The sequence below is a fragment of the Dendronephthya gigantea genome, unplaced genomic scaffold (assembly GCF_004324835.1).
Source record: "Dendronephthya gigantea isolate DGI-Jeju-01 unplaced genomic scaffold, DenGig_1.0 000447F, whole genome shotgun sequence".
NCBI lineage: Eukaryota > Metazoa > Cnidaria > Anthozoa > Malacalcyonacea > Nephtheidae > Dendronephthya > Dendronephthya gigantea.
The window spans coordinates 34,174-53,897 of NW_021163457.1; the positions used below are offsets into that span (position 1 = coordinate 34,174).

The 19,724-nt window shown below is 36.4% G+C and overlaps 1 protein-coding gene and 4 long non-coding RNA genes across 8 annotated transcripts; all 5 read left to right on the forward strand.

The window, feature by feature from the left end:
- The first annotated feature begins 3,834 nt into the window (after positions 1–3,834).
- On the forward strand, positions 3,835–6,057 carry LOC114543385. The gene is made up of 4 exons (XR_003690016.1): positions 3,835–3,874; positions 4,737–5,093; positions 5,343–5,405; positions 6,018–6,057. It is a non-coding gene; the product is annotated as an uncharacterized LOC114543385 (long non-coding RNA).
- A 10-nt stretch (positions 6,058–6,067) lies between these two features.
- LOC114543386 lies at positions 6,068–6,558 on the forward strand. Its single transcript, XR_003690017.1, has 3 exons — positions 6,068–6,109; positions 6,189–6,275; positions 6,517–6,558. It is a non-coding gene; the product is annotated as an uncharacterized LOC114543386 (long non-coding RNA).
- A 4,001-nt stretch (positions 6,559–10,559) lies between these two features.
- LOC114543381 lies at positions 10,560–10,924 on the forward strand. Its single transcript, XR_003690012.1, has 3 exons — positions 10,560–10,599; positions 10,697–10,789; positions 10,909–10,924. It is a non-coding gene; the product is annotated as an uncharacterized LOC114543381 (long non-coding RNA).
- A 493-nt stretch (positions 10,925–11,417) lies between these two features.
- Positions 11,418–11,831, forward strand: LOC114543382. The gene is made up of 3 exons (XR_003690013.1): positions 11,418–11,432; positions 11,633–11,708; positions 11,791–11,831. It is a non-coding gene; the product is annotated as an uncharacterized LOC114543382 (long non-coding RNA).
- A 109-nt stretch (positions 11,832–11,940) lies between these two features.
- LOC114543383 (calcium/calmodulin-dependent protein kinase type II delta chain-like) lies at positions 11,941–13,341 on the forward strand. Of its 4 annotated transcripts, none has more exons than XR_003690014.1 (5): positions 11,941–11,972; positions 12,055–12,102; positions 12,330–12,465; positions 12,615–12,785; positions 13,131–13,186. XR_003690014.1 is itself a non-coding variant. In XM_028562383.1 (3 exons), exons 1-3 carry the CDS (start codon positions 12,518–12,520, stop codon positions 13,317–13,319), a joined length of 372 nt encoding a protein of 123 aa, XP_028418184.1. In that variant the 5' UTR covers positions 12,456–12,517; the 3' UTR covers positions 13,320–13,341. The 4 variants fall into 4 exon arrangements, 2 of the variants coding, with proteins under 2 accessions (XP_028418184.1, XP_028418185.1); XR_003690015.1 differs by having other exon boundaries at positions 12,618–12,785; XM_028562383.1 differs by lacking the exons at positions 11,941–11,972; positions 12,055–12,102 and having other exon boundaries at positions 12,456–12,529; positions 13,131–13,341.
- Positions 13,342–19,724: the final 6,383 nt, after the last annotated feature.

The window sequence follows — 19,724 nt, forward strand, 5'->3', positions numbered from 1 at the left end:
AGTGAAGTAAAAGGATATATATTTCATTTATCAATTCCAGATTGCCACTGTCCAGTTGATCCTCTCAAACGATACGTTAAGCCGTCATGTAAAGAACATGTAAGGTAATTATAGAGACTGCAAGGTATATGTAGGAACATCTAGAGACATAAAATTACATCTAATCACTGTAATTTGTCTTTGTTGCTGCAGCCTCAGGATGAAACAGCATAGAAAGACATCAAGGAGGCTGTATTAGGATTAGTACGCTTGTTCAAGGTAATGAAGGACATGCAGAGATTGTCCACACATATTCGTTCATTGTGATGAAGTTATTTTCGTGAACAAAAATAAGTGTAATTTAATGCCACACTTGCTTCTCTTTCAGTAATTTCATTCTATTTTTGCAGATGAAATTGTTTCGTAAACCTCAAGAACGAGCCGAACGAATATTCAATATATTAGTGTACCACATAAAAACTCATTATGACAATGGCTATCGGACGTATAGTGCATCGGAAATACGGCTTTCGGTAAGGCAAATTCAATTCTATTTCTCGCGATTTTTCTATGATGTCTCACATTGTGTTTTCTTAAAGATTCTTCAATGTTTCCTCAGTCTGCGAGCTGACAACGTCTAGGCCTTGTGCAAGACAAAAGTAGAAAAGTTTAATTCACTTCGTATTTTGTTTGTTCTGAAAGAAAATGTTGGTTAATGACGATAGTGCCACGTATGTCAGGTATTCTGCTTCCAAAATTCCTTTTCTTGTTTGCGTAATACATTCTCATTTTTGTTTTAGTTCTGCAGAAGATAAGACAAACGGGATTGTTTCACTGCCTTACAGCGAGGCGATGAATGTTATTCTTGTGTGCTTACAACAGGTAAACTTTTCTATCATAATATATCATCTGGCATTAAGTTTCGATTGAAGTTCAACTTTCTTCATTTTCTAGGAATTGGAATGGGAGGTGTTGGATGTTCTTCTGAGGAACTTTCCAGAGGCACTGCAAGATAAAAACTTGATACTTTCTGGAAAGCAATATTTACGTTCAATATCTACAGTCTTCTCTAAAATGGGAAGGGAAGTGAAGTTGTGTACTTTTCACACCAAAATCATGAACTAAAAATTTTACTTTGCATTCAGGTTTCAAATTACGATTTTCTTCCTGGATTATTTCGTGTTCCTAACGATATGCGCCGACCTCATTTGTACGCTAGAATTTTTCCAGTACGGTTCTTATCAATCAGTTTTTTGCATATATCATAATATCTTACATTATTACCAAACCATACCATACCATAACCATACCATATCATATAATCATATCATATAATCATATCATATAATCATCATATAATCATATCATATAATCATATCATACCATAACTAACCATAACTAAATCATACCATACGATAACCATATCTTACCATAATAATATCACACCATACCATACCATAACGAAATCATACCATACCATAACCATGCATATCATACCATAATTATATCATACCATACTAATGATTTAATTGGATATTTTATTGTAACACGTGCAGGTATTAACGGAGCTGTGTACGTACCACATTTTTATTGGTCAAGATGAACAGGTAAGAATCTGCGTGACTTTATTTTCAGCGGTTGTCTGTTCTTGCTTAAACGTTGTTATATATTTCGTCTAGTGTTGTCTGATGCGTACTTGGTTGTTCATTTCGCGACGTTAAGCGTATCTTGTCTCACCGTATGTATGTTAGAAATGCCTTCAGTTATGGCAAGGTATGGCTACTAAAATAGTCTGGAATTTGAGACGTTTTTTTATTTCCATTAGCACTTTGTAAGAATGAAGTTGATTTAAGTAGTTGCAGCGTTTTAGAAGTTTATTTCTTTGGAGATATTTGAAATCGTGCCTTGATAATGTGCTCAGTGAATTTACAGAAACGTTTTTCAATAAACTCCAGCCTAAACGTAACGTCTCTTGTGATGCGAGATACTCCTTCACAAATATATGATTTTTTAAGTAATAATTACTAAATTTTCTGTCCTTAGACTGCTCCCACAATATCTGGAAAAGTTTACTAAACTTTCGCCAACGTCTCAAGTTGCCATACCACTGCTAGAATTTCCCTCTGGTATGTTTCTTGAAGTTACGTAAATTATGAAATCTGTTACAAAATATCAATGTACCCCCTAAAGAGAGCTAGGTTGTGTAAACACACAATCGTATTCGGCGAAAAGTTGGTAACATTCTTTTAAATCGTTTAAATCGCATTGTAACAGCTTTGTGCTTATTACAAAACTTCACAGCGATCCAGTTGAAACAAGTCTTTGGAATATGTTTGCCTTACACAGAATCATCGAAGTTGGCTCAACGCGATAACATCTGAAACTTTTTATTATTGGTTTTGTCAAAATGATTAAAATATAAACGAACTGATATGTTTCACCTTAGATACTCTCAATACACTGTAGCTCTTGCTGATAATGTCATTTCATCCTGGTTTGTCAACTGTCCGCTATTGTTAAGAAAACAATTCGTGCCATTTATTACGAAAGTAAGTCCACATGTCATTCTATTGCCAGGGGGATTGCTTGCTGAATTTTCAATAGATATATTTGCAAGAGCGACCAAGTTTTAATATTCTTCTAGTGAAAGCTCTTAGGAACGTATTTGTCATTTCCAGGCTTCTTCAACTGATAGAAAAACTCGTGCAGATGATTCTAGCCAGGTGCCAAACACAAAATTCGATACCAAAGCATCTGACCTTCTTACCCGCGATTTAAAGCCCACTGGTACCGTAGGCTCAGTACAGAAATCTTGTGACTCAAACATCTTGTGACGACCAGCGGTGTGAAAGACTGAGATTTATGAAAGTTTAATTCCAAAACAACTCTTTGGTAAGGTCAACGATGGGTCAAACCTGTTCAATGTTTCGGTTGGGCATTCCGTTGGCGGAATGTCAAATTGATATTGTTGTATTTCAGATGATTTATCGGCCGAACTCATTAAAGAAGGAGCCAGAAAACGCCTTGAAACTACAACAGAACTTCTTAGCAAGAGCACAGACAGCGTACATTGATTGTAGATCTTGTCAAAGATCGCCTCGCATCGTGTAGAGAAGATGAGGAAACTAATATTGAAGATACCCGGGATGATGTTGAAATGAAGAAAACCGAATTCAAGGAGTCAGGTTTGTAATGTTAAAACAGATCGGCCATTGTTCGCGCATTTACGAAATGAACAAATTATCTGCCAACATTTTAGACAGCGCAGAACAAAAGATGCTGCTTACAGAACACGGCAGATCTTCACCCTCGTCGATTTTATTACAAGATTCCGGTCAAAAGTTGAATCTTGGTTCGGCATTTGTTCAACGAACTCGATATTTGAGTCGTAGTCCGAGATATGGACCAAGCGCTTTTATGGTAAGAATTTCTCTTCAAACTCGCTTTGCATGAAATTTATTTCGTGCAAGAACATTCACTATCCATCCCTTATATTGCTACTAACATGACTGGCAGGGGAAGCAGAAAAGAAAGAGATCTTTGATTTAGACTAGCTTTTTCATTTTACAATCGTTTCAGATTGATGTCGTACCAGATTCCAAAGACACTGTTTTACACAAGGAAGAAACTGAAGGCAAGCGAAATTACCTTTGCAATATGGAGGAAATATATATTATAATATGACTATATTTACCTATTTTTCTTTCACAGGGAACAGTCAAGGCTTATTAACTCGTGAAGAGTTTCAAAAGGTAGCAATTTTAAGATCACGAATCATCATCGTGCATTAATCTCAACATCTGTTTAATTTTAGCCTGTTCCTGGTAAATCCCTTCTGGATGCAAGTCCTTTGAAAACTTTTTTGAGTTAAGACGAGGATAAACTTAATGAATCCGTAAGTCAAGTAATAATAATGATAAATTGGTCTTATACGGATTATTAAATACTGAGCATTATAAACCGGTAAACTTAGAAACCGGTAATCTCAATTTTGCACTTCGAATTACGTAATTTAATCCTTGTGGTTGAAGGTGAGGACTTGCAACGTTACTTATTTATTACAGGGTGACGATAGCGTGGGGAATTCAGGGTCGGTAGACTTAGGAAAGACACTCGTAATATAATAGATTTTACAAAATATATCCTTAGGTTTTCCTATGAGTTACAATAAAACCTTTACAATTGTTCATTGATGAGCTCAGAATGTTTCGTTATCACGTGGCCTATGCACGACTCTTAATAATCTGTTGTAACCACCTGCTGTACTGGTACGATTATTATCACATTTTGTTTGAGCTTTACATACCCGGGGAAAACACTCAGCCACGTCGAGGTTATTAGCTAATTCCAGCTTGTCGTAGTATTCATTGTGGAATAAATCTACAGAGGCACGTAGTTTTGCCATTTCATCCTTTAAAAGATTAATCTGTTTTATTGATTCCGCAATATCGATTTTTTTTTCTTCTTTAATTGGACCGTCAATGACAAAGTATGATCCAGAACATGTTGGGTGATAATGAGAGCAGCCATAAATTCAAATTTCTCCACGTTGCGAAATGAGACTGTGCGTCACTAGCTAATCTAGGAAATGGCCCTTCCTGCGATCCTCCAAACTGCATAAAATTGAGTGTTTCGTAGATAACTTTGAATGCATCCAAACAACCATCGCGGGATCTTATTCGTTCTACCCATCGTGTCGTGGAAGGCTTTGCGAGCTTGTTACGGGTTAAACCAAACTCTTTCATCTTTTTACTTAGATACTGTGAGCGGATAGGGAAACTGATAAAAAAGCTGGCGATATTTTGTGCCTGACTCAACATATTTTTCACTGGAAGAATTGAACACGCTTTGGCAACAATAAGGTTTAAACGATGACTGGAGTAATGAACATGCAACGCCTTCGGGTTTTTCTCTAATATTCTCCCAGAAATACCTTTTACCTGGCTGGACACAGCACTAGCACCGTCATATCCCAGGCCTCGACAATTTTGAAGGGAAGCCCGACATCTTGAAGTGTACTTTGACTAATGAACGGAATCAAATCCAAAGGCGAAACAGTTCGGTATACAAATGAAAATGTTCTTGAATCATGTAAAACTTCAAATTTATTCAAGGTATGTTATATAATTAATAATGCATAATATATTTTCGAAATATTATAAATTTGAACTTAAAATCAGTGTCTACCGTCTACTTTTTTGCATATTATAAAAGTAGCAAGCAATTCAAATGACCATAAACCCGGCATTATTTTAGAATTCGAAATTTTGACAGGATATAATTTTGTAGTTTTGATAGTTTATACACCCCAACAGCCAAACAATTTTATGATACTTATCCCTATATTGATCATTAAACCCTAGAATGTATTAAATTATCCAGAAAGTATAAGCTTGGAGTTATCATTAAAAAGTGCCTTGCACCAGGTGAACTATATTTATTCAAATCTTTTACTAATTATTGTATTTTACTAATTTTGTATATACTCATGTGTATGTTATAGTGATAATAATATAACAATAGAGTTGATGTTCGCGGTCATAAATTGTTTTTGGCCCGACTTCGAACTCATTTTAGCCCGAGCGTAGCGAGGGTTAAAATGTGTTCCGCGAGGAGGGCCAAAAACACATTTATGCCCGCGAACATCAACTCTATTACTATAATATATAATAAACTATAAACTATTATCTATAATATATGTTCAACATCGTCAGCCTTCATCCCCTTAGCTCAGTAAGTCATGCGACATTCCATGTCAGTTCCAGTAATTGTTCATCTCAGACCTTGAAAGAAAAAAAACAAACATTCCAAACACTCCAAACACTCCAAACACTCCATGTCTTCTGACCTGGATTCAAGTTTACTGCTTTTATCATCTTTTTTATTTCACGTTTCCATTTTGAACATGTCCAATTGCAAAAAAGTATCCAGCCGACTTAAAATAGTTTTATTTTTGCAGTTACTTTCCAGAATATACCGTTTGGTTAAGACTTGTGTATTATAGTATATCATAGTTTTAAAACTTCTTTTTCTGTCAGATATTTTCAATAATTAGCTATCGAGACCATCCTCAGTTGTTCGGGCTGGAATACACAAGCGGTCAGCTGAGAAATTACTCGTCTTCCGACAGGTAGTTTAAAAAAGCAGATTTTGTATGAAGCTATATAAAATATTTCTTGTTCTGAATGTTTGTATTTCACTCAATCTAGGGATATATCATTGGCTGGTTAGCTACACGGGGTTAGAGGCAGTGGAAATGGAGATGTTTGTGTAAAAACGACCCCAACGAAGAGACGGTACTGTACGCTTTTTCATAGATGATTGAGCGAAAATTATGGTCAAAATTTTCCTGATTAAAATCTCGCACTGCTATGATTGCCGTAAATACGAACCCTCATTTCATTCTCCTCCTGACGTATGGGATCTCATATAACACACAAACAATTACACTTCTCGTCAGGTATTCCTATTAGTCAGTCCAATACATCACATACAGCAAAAGAAGAATTGTTTTCTTAAGATGATATATTTTTCAAGGTTATCGTTGGGGTCCATTGTATAACGTTGTTGACGAAGAAGTAGAAAGCAGTCATTTAAAATTCCTCGCTGCGTCTCCAGGTGAAATATTTCTCTTTTTATTTCACTTTAAATTTTTGAAATATCTCCAAAAGCTTATATTGTCTTATTACTGGTTCCTTGCAGGAAATTTAACCGAAGATGTGTAGAGATTTAACTGCAATATTTCCTACAGCGGTCTACTTCATGCAGTCACCCAAGACGTAAGTTGACAATTTCTTATTTTGTACTTTTCTGCAGACAAAATCCTGTTTAGAGAATATTATTGCATTTTTACTGAGTTTTAATGTTCTGTCAAAATCTGGATTAAGGCTGTTTTCCACTCACGTGTTTTTCATACGCACGTTAGTTTTCTGCTTATTTTAGTATGCATTAGTTGACCTAGATTTACAACAATAATCGTTATAAAGGAAGCGAGAATAATTTAAATTGGCAGATTGAAGCTTATTATAATCATAACCATGTACGCACGGACTCGAGTTTACTTGATAGTCGATAGCGTCGACAGCAAATGACATTGAAACGTTTGTATGGATATTTCGAAGTCCTGACAGTATAATTAATATCCCGTAGGTTATTTCAAGCAAATATTTGACTAGCGACGTCGAACAAGGCCAGTTAACCGCGTCGTGGATCGTAAACTGACCTCAATACAGAAAGTGGGGACAAAATAGCCAAAATACAAAACATTTTGTTCTAGGCCTCTCAGTTCCCGCCTCGCCGCGTATAAGGAACGTTAAGAGGCCTAGGGACTACGCTGCGGTAACTCTGGTTGCTGAGTTGACTGGGTCCGAATCCATGAAATGGTAGATTTGAATTTTTCTCGCCAGAAGTACGGCTGGAATATTAAGTCTTTTAAACTCCAATATATATTTCAAACGATTTTAAATATTTTGTAAGGACTTTTCCCGGAGAATAAAGAAAGACTTATCATTAATGCCATCACAATGCTCATTGCTCACGAAGGTACTGTATATCTTTGCCAATAAATATATTTAGTGTTCACCCCTAAAATATACATATTCTGACTGCTATTACCTTCACAGGTATTCAATATATACATAAAATAGTTAAAATGTTTCGTCTATTTGCAGGAGACCAAAACAAAATATCAGATAAAGATCTCGAAGCACTGTTTCACGCTTTGAGACATTAGGTTGGATCCAAAGCAGGTTTCACAACGCTCACTAGGTGAGAAACGTTTATCTTTAACCACAACACACGCTGTTTACTCAACCAGCTCACTTTCTCTAGACCGTGTTTCTGTTTTGTTTTTACAGCTTCTATGAGAAGGTTGGTGTGAAAACTGTGAAAGCTTTGAAGAGGAATAATGAAGCCGTGACTCACGCCGCTGTCGACATACTGTGTGCTCTGATGCAGGTAAAGAGAGGGCTTTCCTTTAAGCGGCCAAAATGGTCAGACCGGTCATATTTAAATTTAAAATAGAGTATTTCGTTAAGAATATAGTTGCGAAATTTCCGAGCTAGACAGATGCAAGTAACGATATACTTGAACGCAGAGTTCTTGAAACACTCTAAAATACCAGTAATCTGTCTGTACCGAGATCAACAATAGGACCGGTCTGGCCGTTTTTTCCGTATAAAGGAAAGCGCCAACACTTTAACGATGAATTTCCTGGTAATATGTTGCCAAATCTGTCACTGTCATTAGTGTTACCCCTTTAACTTGCAATCCACATAAACTCAGCCAACTTTGAAATCTGAATGTTAACAGGATCCAATTTTATCGAAACCAATTCTGTTTTTTATATAGCCAACGCACGATAACTATGACATTCGACAAGAACAGATAAACAAAAGCTCTTTGTTATCCTCTGAAAAATTTCTAAGCAGTTTGTTGGAAATTCTCACGATAAATGTTGTAAGATGTGCGGTGTTGGTTGCCTATAATCTATGCTGAACCCTTGCATTTTATTTTTCCATCCCTCTTGTATGTATATAGCTTTGTTTTGGAAGAGAAATTCCCTTGCAAAACCCAGCAAGTGATTCGTAGCAACTGCCTTTCTAATTTGAACTACCTTTCTAACTAAACACAAGAAATAGATTAACCATGAAAACTTTTCTTCTATATTCGTTCTACTGGGGTTTTAGTTATAAGTGGATTGCTTGATTTTCTGACGTTTGCTCTGTGTCCTCCTTACAGGTTTGTTCTAGTTGCTTTGCAATATATTAAAATAATACGGGGGTGAAGTTGAACATTCATGTTAAACTAATAGTAAGGTGTGATTGCTTCCAATATTTTGAATCAACTCATGTAGTCTGTTACAATAAATCGACTATTGCATATTCCTCTTAGTGAGACAACAGATGATGAACAGTTTGGGAAATTACTGGAGAAAGTTGCAGGTATGCTACAAAGAAATTTGAGGAACTTTTCATTCAACTTGTCTTCTTGGTAGTTTATGGCTCTTTGACTGAGGTTGAGAGTTGATTAAATAGCCTTTCTCTCTTTACCTTTTTGGTGAAGTTTACCACGTCCACTAGCTTGACCCATGCATAGGAGCAACTCATGAAGTCTGTTATTTGTTTGTCTAGAAATGGGTCATTGCATTTATCGATTGTTCCAGGTAGGTTTACGACAAAACTAAATAATAGTACCAATTTTACCATTTCTTCGCTTATGTATGTTTTACTATTGCCCCGCTAATGGTTCTTACCAATCGTGGTTTTGAATTCGTTCCTCAACAATTTCAGCATCCGTCGACAACAATTGTGAAAGGTGCTGGCATGGTTCTGAAGGCGATAATCGAGGTACGTTTTATTCATTCATTCATCCATTGAGAATTTTCTGCCTTTGACGAACGTCATTTATAACGCTCTGCATTTTTTTAGCCGTGATGAATGTACATATTAGTTCAGTTGATATTTAAGAGGTTTTAAAGGGTCTTAATTTTGAGAGGTATTATACACACTTCAAATCAAGCCAGGAACAGATGACGGAAAAATGAGTGAACTATAGATCCTCCGGCAGGAATCGAACCTACGCTTTTGCGATGCCGGTGCAATGCTCTTGTCACTGAGGACGTACAGTTGACTCATTTTTCCATCAACTGTTCCCTGCTTGAATTTGAAGTGCGTATAATACCACTCGAAATTAAGACCCTTTAAAACCTCAAGAATATTCCTGCATCGTGTGAAGTGCCTAAAATCATCTGTTAATATTTAGTTAGAACTTCACTTTAGGAAGCTGATGAAGAAACCGCGGCAAAAATACAAGTTCTGGCGCTTGCCGAGGGCGCTCTACCAAAACGCTTACGCATGGCCATGTTTACGCAAAGCACTGATAGACGTTCGCTATTGAACAGGTGCGAATTAGTGTGATAAATTAACAAATTGTTGCAGAGGTATAGCCTCTATTCCATCCGCAGGACCTGAGTTGTATTTTAGCAACATTCTCAGATTCATCTTAAAACTTGTGATTTTATAATCCTCTATATACTAGCCATCTGTAAATAGTTCAATTGAGACTAACAAGCATACTCCATAAGTAATTTATAATCATTATTGTTGGCATAGCATCATCCAACAGCAATGGCATTACTTGCGAGAATAATGTTCGTATTAAAGTAGTTATAGTTTTTAATGTCTAAAATATACAAGAAAGTTTAAATGCGAGATTTCCTGTTCATAATTTTTGGTTCATAAACAATTATGTAATAAATTTGAATACGATTTTCACAGCCTGCTGGTTTGCTCTATTACCTTGAAAGCCCTGACGAAGTAAGAAATCTTTGAAAACTTTTTTGCGAGGGCCATTATTTACATAAACCCATTGAGGTGATTCTGACTAACCAATCGTATTCATGACTAAGTGGTATCAACTGCTTTGGTAACTAAACTCCATCATTCATCCTTAAACTGTGCCAACTGCCCCACTGAGGAAATAATTAAATGGTAATTCATTCAGAAGTGTAAAACCTTTTTGTAAAGAAACAATTTTGTTGGAAAGTTTTTATCTTTCCTTCAGCCACCAGAGACTGAAGAAGATCGTTTATCAATTCGTGACAATGTAAAGCTTGCAGAAGTACGTTTTAAATCAACAATCGTGTTCCAAAATTTCATAATGCATGCTTGCATGTACGTATAAGCCTGTTATTTCACGTGCTATACTTGTGTCTTAGAGCTCTGGAAAAACGAGGGGAACGTTGAGGAATCAACTTGAAGGATATCTCTCGCATTGGAGGACAAAAATAGGATTCAAATCCAGGAAAAATGTGAGAATTTAAATCCAGTTTTTTATTAAAAGTAAGTGTTCATATTAAGAAAATGGGAAAATGTTCTAGTCGTTTGAAAGATGAAAAAGCAATGATATTTAAGCGGATCTTTTTTACAGATTCAGTCAAGATCTGACAGCGTACAACCTGATTTGGAATTACAAGGTGAGTCTCGAAGTTAAGGTTAGTTTCCGTTGAAAATATAGGAAATGGAAATGTAATGGAGGATTTCTTGTCGCTATGAGTATAACAAGACAAATTCAATAGTCCTGACCTCTTTCTCTAAACTGTTCTCGTAAAAGAGTATGAAACAATTTCTATGTTTTCAATGTGACAGACGCGAGAGGAACTTCTGGGGCACTCGAATCTGATTTGCACGCATTTGCAATGGAAAAAGATCTGAGTGGAAACTACGTGTCTTTTGGAATCACCTTTAGTTTGAAGTCCTGTATGAATGTTTAGCTGATGAACTGAAATAGGTTAGTGATAAGCCTAACTGCTCTAGCTTTTTAACAGTTCTTCATAAAGCGTCCCCCCTTATTCCTCGATAGGAATCAAACTCAGTAACGTATCTCTGCTATCAGGTGACTATTATTTGAGAGTCTTGTTGGAACAAAACGACGAGGAGGCCGATAACAAATGTGTGAGTCCACGACATTTATCTATCAGGGTTTGCAAATATTCAAACTACTTTCCATGTGCTTTTCTGTCTGGCTTCCCCCTATTCTCTATATTGCTGCACAGTTCACGCAATGTTATTTGTCCTGCAGAATGTAGTAGAGAAGTATAGAATCATGGATGAAACCATTCAAGATTCGATCGACTTTTCTATTTTGTTTTCAGGCTCGAGTTGTCTAACGATCTGTATCACTGATTCCTATTGACAACTAAACCAACTATGAAAGCAATGTGCCTTCAGGTGAGGATGTCGTTTAGCGCGAATGTAGCCATGTGTAGCCTTCGAAGAATGAATTAAACAAATTGGAATATTTCATTCACAGGCGATGACTAAAGTTTATGGAAAATATCACGAAGAGATTGGAGCTTTTAATGACACCAAGCTAAGGATCATCTGTTATTGATCCAGTGTTACTGCAGAAGCCTGAACTAAACTAACTTTATTCATACTGTTTCGTATTTTTAGCATTTACATGAAAATGGCATCACTAACAGGGATTGGAAGGTAAGCACGCCCTAATTTATTTATCACTACTGTCTTTATATCCTAAACTTTAACGACCATAATTTAACTTTTTCTTCTTTAGCCAGAAAATGTTTTATTGTGTTCCTCGTATGATGAAACGCTTATAAAGGTGTGTGTCGGTTGTGTATTGAACTTGTGTTTAAATTGCCCTTTAAATTGTCTTTGAAGAAACCATTCGATGTGACCATTGCCAGCAAATCCTGGAAGTCACTATAATCTCAATTCCGAGTTTTGTCCGTGATTTCGTTTTACGAAAGCAGAGCGCATTCTGCAAACGTTTTAGGTTCAGTTATTTCTCATTGTTACAGATCTCAATGATAACAATTAATTTTTTAGATCAGAATTCCTATATGGAAACACTCTGTGGTACACCAAGTTACCTCGCTACCAAAATGTTAATCCCGTAGCCTGAAGAACGATCCTACAAGAAATCGTGTGACTGCTGGAGCCTGGGAGTTATACTATATGTTTGGTATGCCATATACTTCAGTTTACTCAAATTCACGTAGTGAACACGATTTGTAATGAAGCTGGAGGTAGCTTAACCTCATTTCAAAATTGGAGTACGTCAATGAAAAGTTAACGTCTTTTAGACTTTCCGGATCTTCTTTATTTTCAAAGCAGGCAAATAACCCATTGGAGAAACAAGTCAAAGAAGGGTCGTATAAATTTCCGAACAACCTCTGGAAGAATGTTAGCAGTGAAGCTAAGGATCTTATAACAAAACTGCTTACTGTTGGTCACAGAAAATGCATCACGGTTTCAGAAGCTCTGGAACATCCTTGGATGAAGGTGATGATGAAATTACTAACCGCCTTATAACACCCCGCATCTAAGATTTTTCAAAATCGGCTGACCTTTTTCGTCTGAAGTCCCAGCTTTTTCGAATTGTTAGAATTAGTTTGGTTGAAGTTTAGAACTGATACAGCTATCCAGCATAAATAAAGTCAGTTTAGTTCAGGTTTCCTCCTGTAGTAACACTGCATCAATACGGGATGACCCCTACTGGACCTCCATGAAGGACAATTTAGAACTGATAGAACTATACGGTATAAATAAAATTAGTTCAGTTAGGAGAGAAAGCTTTTAAAAGTGTTAGATTGATCCACGATTTAACAAGTTTTTTGTCTTTTGTAGGATAAAGAAATGATAGAAAAAGCAGAAAAAATGATAAACCGACCGTGGATGGAAGATCAATGTCTCCGCCCTTATAAAAGGTATGTTGAAAACTACGATACTTGTCCCGTTCTTCCGTCCAATGACCCTTATTTTCAACTCGCAATTGCAATGAAACATTACATGTTTGCAAGTTACATCGAAATTTAACTAGCTTTCCGAAACAATCTCAAGGCGCTGTTACACTACGCAACTTTCCTTGCAAATTGCAAAACCATTCTACTCCTGAGGCATCTAAAGTTGTCAAATACGAACATCTATTACGATCTGCTAACGTTTCCTTAGTATTTCGAACACTCTTTACAAATTAACATCCTTCGGAGTTATAATTGCATTGCAAGTTGTAAGGAAAATTGCATATTGTATTGTAGCGCCTTCAGTAAAGTTGAAAACTCACCGTGGAATGAAACATTGCATGTCGGCAAGTTAAAAGGCAGAAAATAACTGTCACCGTACATGGTGAAGACTGGCCGACGGTCACGTTCAGCAGACGAGGCTCTGCGAGCAAATAAAATACTCAGTGGCGTAGCCAGCACGACAATTTAGCAGCATGACTGAAAATGCTTCATGTAAGATCACATCACTAGTTATTCCGATAAATAAAAGAACAGGGGCCGGTTGTTCGAAAGGTGGATAAGTCGCTATCCAACGGATAACTCACTATCCAACGGATAAGTTTTATCCAGCGTGTGATTTGGGTTGCACGAAGCTTGTATAACTTTATCCAGAGGATAAAAATCGCTATCTACCGGATAAATTTATCCAAGGTCCGGAGGTGGTTTAAATCCACTATCCAGTGGATAAATTCAAAGATACAAGGTAACACTGTAAACATTTATATAAAATAGGACAAAAATGCAATATTCCTCTTACTGTGTTTCAACAAACTAATACGCATCATGATTGTATTCACTATATATTAAAAATGTTTTCGAAGTGCAATTTGTCGCAGCAGCGTTTCACGTTGCCTACACATTCCGTTCGACCGGCGATTTTTTGGACATCCTCGCATTTATAACAGGTGGTAAATTTACTATACGCTTCTAATCAGTTTATAAACGCGAATATGCAAAGAAAGATTCAACCTATTCCAAGGAAACTTGCTAATATCTAAGTAATTTCATTCACGAACATTAAAATAGTGTTTCTAAATTTGCTATTGGACCGAAAGGCAAAGCGTTGCAAGGTCAAGGAATAAAATTGCAATGTGTTTAATTAATAAAATCACTATGATGTGAAGTGCAAAGTTCGAGCAAATCACTTGTTCAAGCCTTTTCCATTCAGTAACTATACTCGAGAATTCGTAATGATTATGAATTCAATGTTGTAAATGCTTAGCAACAGCTGACGTTGTGGTACGAAATTTCAGAATAATACTGTTTTCTTCTGGTAAATTTTAACTTATCTATTGGGTAGCTATCCACTTCACTATCCACGCTTCCTGCAACGCGTTTTTATCCAATGGATAACTATCCAGATTTATCCGTTGGATAGGACTTATCCGTTGGATAAGTTATCCATCTTTCGAACAACCGGCCCCAGTTCCATACCTATACTTTTGTACGTGTGAAACTTTTCGCTTGATTTTCTTTTAATTGTGAGAATCCGACCGTGCAGCAAACATTGAAATAAAGCGATAACACTAAACTTGATTGTGATAGCCCTGAGTATATACCGCTATAATAGCTTTGTTCCTCATAATGATATGCTGGATTCCTCGTCCAGGTATAACTTCTAAAACACGCCTTATTTTTACTTGTATTCCAATGCACCTAAGTTAGTAAAAAACCTGACAAACCCGCTGGTAGGGTGTAAAGAATTTATTTCTAAATCAAAAACTCGCTCTTACATAAGCCACTTATTGAAAAATTTTCGCTATATATTTCAGTCAGATGGATCTCTCAGTCATTTCTCATTCCTTAGTGAACAAATAGTATTTCAGTGAATTGCTAGAACATACCTGAAAAACAGCTATAAACTTCAATTCTCAAAGATATGTTGCGTACCATGTCTTTGGATGAATGCGGATGTAAAGCGCGGTTACAGTTGGTGATAGGACATTTTCCACCAGCGAGTCTCTAATGAAATGAATAATTTGTTAAACAATTAATCTTAATCACACATTAAAAGTTATATATGACCGCATGGAAATGATGTGATGCATATAACGTGACAGGGTAATCTGTAGAAGCCTTGCTTATTAATCCAGCTAACCCTGACTAGTCCATTTATTTTGTAATGATCGAATTTTTGCCCGTCGGAACTACAGGACACAGAATAGGTCTTCACCCACTAATTATAATCACGACGACTTTGAGTGAAATCGCTCCGACAAACATCTTTCTTGCCGAATGCATTTGGTCCTGGTTATTTTTCCGTGCAGACCAGGAAGCTGCCTCATTTAAGCGACCATGTCCTGTCGACTTATCCGCATTCCCAACACTTGTTGCTATTATCTGGGATGTTATGTGTCTTCAGTACGTGGGCCAATAATTAGTATCAATTATCTTCTGGCACCAAAACACCATCGAACAATCATCAACAAAAATGAAATGATAATGCATATAATTTTGCCATACACGGCTCCTCCAGAATTGAAACCAGTCGAGGTACAGCGTTATTTCCATTGATTTTGTGAAATCTTTACTTGGGGGTTAACATCGAATTTTATCACATTCCCATATAGGGGAATTACTGAATAAAAAAATAATGTCCAACAGTCCTAATATGACATAATAATAAACTGAACATATACCATGTAGCCTGCAATATTTACCTTGCTTGGTATGTCAGTCCATCAAATCCATGTATGGCACAGCGATGGATGGAGGTGTAGTCAGTGATAAGAGAAAGGTAATAATTGTTAGCAACTCCTGGGTTGCCATACTTTATTTGATCTAAAATTGAAACACAAGGAACAAGTAAATTATTATATTATTGTCCAGGGTTGTGAGGCTATCAGCATTGTGATATCCCAGGTTCATGCGTACCGCTACCATGGGACAACATTCCTTAGCGAACAAATAGTATTTCAGTGAATTGCCAGAACATACCTGAAGAACCGCCATAAACTTCAATTCTCAAAGATATTTTGCCGTACCAATTCGACTCTATATGCCATAGAATCTACAATTGAGATTACAAGAACATAACTATCACACAATTGAAACTATAATTGTATATGAATCACAAGGGCCTATACAGTATAGTAACAGCATGTATTTTTGACTTCTATAACACAAGAATATACAGAACAAAATGCAGGTTGTTTTCTTTCATATTCACATAATACCCAACCCCTGACAGTTACATATATATTGGTAAATGCAATTACATAATAGGAAAGGAGAAAAAAAATCTTTTTTTATAACACCAGTGAAATATTGTGTACGCATAATACTTAGCGCTATGACCCATGCTGTCATGCTTCCATCACCAGATATCATGAAATCATCTTGGTTTTTTAATGTTGAAATTAATCCGTTTAATTTAAAAAGCACAAAAATACCACCAAAATATAGCTCGAAAATTTCTAATCAAGAAATTAATCAATATTGCTGTTAACCTGACACTGCAGTGCAGCTCTAAAAATCATATCAAATTACACAGGATTACAAAATGGAAATATAACTCGCCTTTGGAATTTCGTTATTTTCTTCGTTATTTTTTATCCTGTCGTCTTTTAACCGTTACATATAAACTGTAAAGGCATTAGTTATCTTTTCTGATAGGATTTAAGTCAGGATGGGCAGAAAAACTCGAAAAATATAGATTTTTTTATTTGTTATTGTGTATAGCGAGGCGTTGCTCAGCCGCATGCACAAGTGGTTGTCGCGTGAGGTTAGAGGTGTCAAAAACGTAATGTTGCCTACCCCGTGGGGGTAAAATAAGCTCAGAAATCGATTTCTGGGTAAAATTGTCCCTAGAGGTCATAATTGTCAAATTTTCGCTAATATGGTGATAATTATATGCACATTTTCGGGTTTCCGTTTGTAAACACATTTGTTGGAAATATCACTACAAATCGCCAAAGCAACTGTATTTCGAGTAAAATATATGAAAATATTGATCCCAATGTAAGCTACAAATATTTGGAGGTTTTTAGGCGAGATTTTTGGAAGGCTTTGCGTATTTTTGCTTCTCTAACATTCAATTTAAAAAGTACAAGTTCTGCAATAAATATCTTGGCTTATTGGAAAGCTTTTGAAATGAACTAAAGTTATACAAATAGGTAAATGTTTTTTCTTTAAGATAATACAATTTCTAGTTGAATTGATAAAACACTTCCAGATAAAACCGAAATTATCTGTGTGCGCCGTTTACGACCGGACAGCAATGAGTTTAGTGGTCTCATATTTATTAAAATGGGTGAAGTATTCGCAGAGTAATCACAAGTTTAAATGAGCTTACCAAAATATCCTCTGATCGGACGTCTAACTGAGAGGATCCCTTAAACATCGAGAATACTTCATTAACAAGTGCCGCATTCTGTCCTGTTTGAGAAGGTACAAGAACTTCATCTTGGGTATTGGTTACTCTTTGCTCCGTTGGAAGTTCCATTCTGTTGTATGAGGACAACACTTGTAGTTGGTGTGATGAAAGGATGCAGATTGTCCGTTGGATGTTGTGCTTTTGTATTTGAGACGGACCACATTAGATATCAGCGCGAAATTGACACATTCATGGGATTCGAACCCATGAACTCCTAAAAAGGAGTATCCGCAAAATGTGTTCTTTGTGTGGCCAGGAAAAAGAGAGAGCTACAGGGCTTCTCCCAAACCGACTGGCAGACAATACGAAACGTAGAGGACAAGACAGTACAACACAACACAACACAAAACACACAACCGACGACACAACATCCAACAACCCACAACCCACTAACTCTGTAGCTGAAACGACAAAAAATATGGTGAGTTGTTCCTAGAAAATGAAGCATCACAATTAGCATGAAGGCAATTGCTGGCTGGGGTTTAACTGACGGCATGGATATGGGGTGGCTTCTTAGGGTTGGATACTGAAACTAAACTACGATCGTCTTTGTCTGAAAAACACAAAAAAAAATTATTAGTAGCTCCCTAGAAAACGAAAAGCAAAACACAGTTAGACAAGCAGTGAGCCGTGTTTCCAGATACGGGGACAGAGATTCTTAGCTAACAGCGGGGCCACGGGGTCTACTTCTATTTAAAAAATTAATTATACATACCTTGATCCTACCTAAAGAAAGAACTCACTTACCTGAGAAAAACGGTCGCAGACGGCTCTGTTTTATAGCCTGTAGGCTCTTGCATAATTCAGCAAAATTAAGACAACTTGATTGGTTATTTCTGTACACAGGTCAATTTGTCATTGGTCAATTTTTGTACTCCACGATTGGTTCAATAAAAACCAATCAGATTGGTTAATCTATATTCAAAATTTGATACCGTTTCTTTGATATTTGCAAGGTGATTGCACAACAAATGTTCGATTTCACACGTTTTGGAGCATATTCCAAGCCAATGTATCAGAGTATGAGTGTATTTGTTCGATTATTTCTCTCATGAAGTTCACAAGAAATTACAGTTCAATCATTATTAAAAGGCTTTATTCCCCTACCAGCTTTAGAACCCCATCGAACAGGAAAGTCGGAATTTAAAAGGCAAGTAAATCTTTCAAACTGTTGTAGCACTTGAATTCTGTGGTACATTTAACTACTGAACCTTTCAGAATATTGTAGAATTGGGCATGGCATGGAATAATAGTAAATATAGCAAACTGACAAATTCGCAAATGTAGTAAATTTCAAGGCTAAATATTGCAAATTCCAGTGGAAATACGGCGTTTTACCGCCATGCATACATAGCTATTCACAGCTACGATATTCACGTGTTGTATATATTCAATATTACACATCAAAGCGGCCTAATTCTTTGGATATTGCCCAAATGCAAACGAAAACCGGTTGCAGTGGTTTAGCTCACATATTCAGGATTATTTTGATATCTTTAGCGTCAAAATCAAGCCTTTAGAAGATTTTTGCCCATTTTTTATATAAACATACCTGATGATATGAATTATCGCATCACCGGCAATAATATTTCACAATAATAAAAATTTCGGGCCAAAAGCCGAAAATCTGACCTAGGTCCGATTCGAGCTTGCCTTAAGCACGTGATTAGCAATGATTATCGCTTAGAACTTATAAAATGCTCTTTCTTTGATTATTTTGCACATACTACACCAAGAATTACTCAGAATTAAAACAGAATGATAACATGTCAAATTCTAGACATTTTGAAGACAACAGAGACCAAAAAAGCGAAAAAATATGGAATTTCCAAAATATATCTTGCAATGGGTGAGTAATTTCAGATAACAAAGCAAGCTATTATTTTAATTCTTGTTTTCACGTATAATACAAATGCAGGTTATAACTATATGCTGGTTGGAATATACTATTCAAAGAATCGTTTTAACCGCTATCGTTTACTGGTATTCCGGGGTCTTTAGCCCAAATACTTGCTGAGATATTTAATGTTTTTCTGTGCGACAATATTGTCAGGAGTAATAGCC

Bases quoted from the DNA above. Each gene is read 5' to 3' on its own strand.
- LOC114543383 (XM_028562383.1), top strand. The intron at 12,786-13,130 runs GTGATGATGAAA...TGTCTTTTGTAG, and splicing joins TGGAACATCCTTGGATGAAG to GATAAAGAAATGATAGAAAA.